Source organism: Zingiber officinale, chromosome 6A (genome assembly GCF_018446385.1).
Source record: "Zingiber officinale cultivar Zhangliang chromosome 6A, Zo_v1.1, whole genome shotgun sequence".
Taxonomy (NCBI): Eukaryota; Viridiplantae; Streptophyta; class Magnoliopsida; order Zingiberales; family Zingiberaceae; genus Zingiber; species Zingiber officinale.
Genome location: NC_055997.1, coordinates 94,360,713 through 94,364,233, shown reverse-complemented (window position 1 = coordinate 94,364,233; position 3,521 = coordinate 94,360,713). Strand labels below are relative to the sequence as shown.

At 43.6% G+C, this 3,521-nt stretch overlaps 1 protein-coding gene across 1 annotated transcript; it reads left to right on the top strand.

The window, feature by feature from the left end:
• The first annotated feature begins 279 nt into the window (after window positions 1–279).
• LOC121996975 (protein FAF-like, chloroplastic) lies at window positions 280–2,049 on the top strand. The gene has a single exon (XM_042551163.1). It carries the CDS (start codon window positions 464–466, stop codon window positions 1,787–1,789), a length of 1,326 nt encoding a protein of 441 aa, XP_042407097.1. The 5' UTR covers window positions 280–463; the 3' UTR covers window positions 1,790–2,049.
• Window positions 2,050–3,521: the final 1,472 nt, after the last annotated feature.

Sequence of the window (3,521 nt, the reverse complement as noted above, 5' to 3'; positions counted from 1 at the left end):
ATTCGAGGTCCCTGGCTTCAGGCAGTAGTCAGCATCCCTGCCTCAGTAAATCTTTGGAAAACTACGCAGAATATAATTCCACTTGATGGAGAATGGCACATTTAAGAACACTTGGTATTAACTATTTTTGGTGGAAAATTCTGTGGGAGAGAAAGTCGTAAGCCACAAAATATAAAAGGCGGAAAGCAGAAGGAAGGTGCGTTTGCTGAGGGATGGAGGAGGGCCCAGAGATTAGGAATTTTATGACTTTCCCTGCAGCTACAAATACTCCCTCTCCTCCCTCGCTTCTCAGCAGTCTTTGCCTCTTCTGAGAAGCACAAGCACAATCCACCCCATTCTCTGCTCCCTCCTCCTCCTCCTCCTCCTCCTCCTCCTCCGACTCCGTCTGTCATCAACTCTGCTTTTGTGTCGCAGTGAAATAAAAAATTACAGTTAAAATAACACATCTCTGTGCAATTCGAAGATGCCGTTGGCTGTCATGCAGAGATCTCCTGCTGCTGCCTCGTTCTTGGACAGGCTGGGCTGGCAGACGCCGGCGGATAAATATATCAGCGACGACGACTGCCCTGATCCTCCAGGGCGCGATGAGGAGCAGCCCGGACAAATGGAGGTGTGGAGCGCCATCCAATGTCAGAAGGATGAGGCAGCTCCGGTGTCGGCTCCTTATGTTCATCCTCTGGTGCGGCGGTCCTCGAGCTCGTTGAGCCAGAGGAGCCTCAAGATTTGCACGGAGAGTCTCGGCTCCGAGACCGGCTCCGACGACTTCTTTTCCTTCGGGGACGGTAGCGACCTCGACCTCGAGTTCGGAGAGGATGAGAATGAAGAGGAAGTGGAGGATGTTTCCGTTGCTGTTGCCGCAGAGGAGGCGGCGGAGCGTCCCCGAGGGAAGGAACTGACGTCGGTGAACTACCATTGTTCCATCAGCATGCGGTCGCCGGTGAGGTCGTTCCCTCCGCCGCTCCCCTCCATCTCTCAGCGCGATGGGCGGTGCATCCACATGCGGCCTCATCGCCGCGACGGCCGCCTCGTCGTCGAGGCCGTGTCTGTTCCTTCTCAGAACTACCTTCACGCCCAGCGCGTGGATGGCCGCCTCCTCCTCTCTTTCATCGAAGCTACCTATGGAGATGAGCCTGGTTATGATGAGTTCAGTGATGCCTCCCAGGCTACCACCGGAAGCACTCTGCCTCGAGGACAGGAAGAAGAACATGATGTTAAAGAAAGACAAATTAAGGAGGAAGAAGAAATAGAGTTAGATGAAGAGAAATGCTATGAAGAAGTAGAGGAGAAGGATTGCTATGAAGAAGAGGAAGAGGAAGAGGAAGAGGAAGTGGAAGTGGTGGACAGAGGAACCATGGTGGAAGTGAAGGTGAGCACACAGCCCCAGAAACAGACCGGCACCATGAAAGTTCATCGCTCTTCCCTCGTCATCAACAAGTTTATCGGCGGCATGCCGTCCACCGACCGCGTCCGAACTCCGGAGATTGTTGACAACCCGAGCCGCGACGAAAGCAAACCGAAACACACTGTTCCACCTACGCACCTACTACCCAGGCGAGCCTCACCGCCAACCACCTCCGCAGCGGCAGCAGCTGCGGCAGCGGCGTCCACTCTCGGCAGCTACAGAGGACTATGGCTCGGCGAGGACCACATTCCGGCGCCGGACACCAAGTTGCTCTTCACCGCCAAGCGGCAGAACCTGGAAGGGTTGCTGCACGACATGAGGCGGTGCAGCCAGCTCTGGCAGCCGTTGTTCATTTGGGAACCGTGGTGCATTGCGACTTCCTCCTGACCGAACCAACCGGAGCCTCACACAGCTCCATCTTATCCTCCGACTGCTGCTTAACCCGATCCTACCCTGCTTATTCTACTACCACCAAGAACAGTTGCTACGACCATTGGAGGTCAAATTAAGAAATCTTCACTGTTTGGTTTGCCTCCCTTCGTTGATTCAATTTTCTAATGTAATGATTGGATTGCTTCGGTATTGTTCCTTGTTCGGTCATGGAACCTGATTGGCATCTATGAACAGAGGACAGCTCTTTTTTTCTAGCCTTAGCTATAAACAAATACTAATAACCAAATCAATTAAGGACTGTGGAATGTTCTTCCGCTCGTGTTTCTACGCTTGCCCATGGAACCGGTAGACATGGACCACCAAAACGACAGAAGCCACGCAACGGTATGATTTATTGTTCGAAAAGTCAACCTGTGTTTTTTTTAAAGGAGTGCATAAATAGCAATTGGACAGGGAGAGGAGAGCCAATAGCAACATTGCGTTTGACCTAAGCCGACTTTTGTTCTGTGTTTGGAATACACGTAGATTCTTGGACGTTGACTTATTGGGAGTGTAGTACGATGTTAAAAAAAAAATTTATTACTGTTAATTTTTAGAATAATGATTGATATATAAAAGAGATATTTATCTTGATTATGTCTAAATTTGAAATCTAAATTTTATAATGATAATATCTCATATACTAATCACTAGAGTTAGAATCTACGGTAAATTAGAAAAAAATCCCTAATCACAATGTTAACTTTGCATGCAATGTCCATGTCCAAAAAATTTTATTTTCACTCCCTGCATACAAAGTATTATTTGTTTCAACTCCCTCATGCAAATATTGATACCTAAATTGCCCCTCAAATTTTTTAGGTATAAAAATTCTAAAATTGAGTATAAAAAGTCCAAAACTGAGTATAATTCTTCTTAAAGTCAGTACTTTATATTAAAAATCGAGTATATTTTCTATCGAAATTATCCCTCTTATTTTTTTAGATATAAAAAGTCTATAAATAAGTATAATTCATGTTAAATTCAACACTTTACACTATAATCTAGTACTCTATACTAAGATCGAGTATATTTTCTATCGAAATTAACTCTCATATTTTTCGGTATAAATAGTCTAAAAATGAGTATAATTCCTATTAAATCTAGCACATTAAACTAAAATCGAGTCTATTTTGAGGTGAAAAAAGAATCACACTCAATTTGATAGAAAATATACTACATTCTAAGTTAATATACTCAATTTAAGAGGATTTATACTGATTTTTAGACTTTTTGTACCTAAAAATATCATGGGCAATTAGATAAAGATGTTTGATTGGAGAGTGAAAATAAAGATTTTCATGAATAAAAATTATATGTAAAGTTTTATTTATCAATAGGGACTGCAGGTTAGAATCTATACTGTCCGGCTAGTGCCTCATAATATATGCATGTAAAAACTATATGTAAAATCTTGTTGTCCAAAATCTGACCGGCTAGAATTTTCTATTTTCCAATCATAATACATGCATGTAATTAATATATACATATGATATTATCAAAATATCCTTATACATATATAAATTCTAACCAGTCAAATTTTGATCATTTAGTATTACCCTATCTCATATACTAATCACTGGGAGTTAGAATCTACAGTGTCCGGCTAGTGCCTCATCCATTAGCATGCAAACTGATGTAATAGGAGGGAAGGTAAAGCAGAGAGCACAATGCTTAAAGGCAAAAA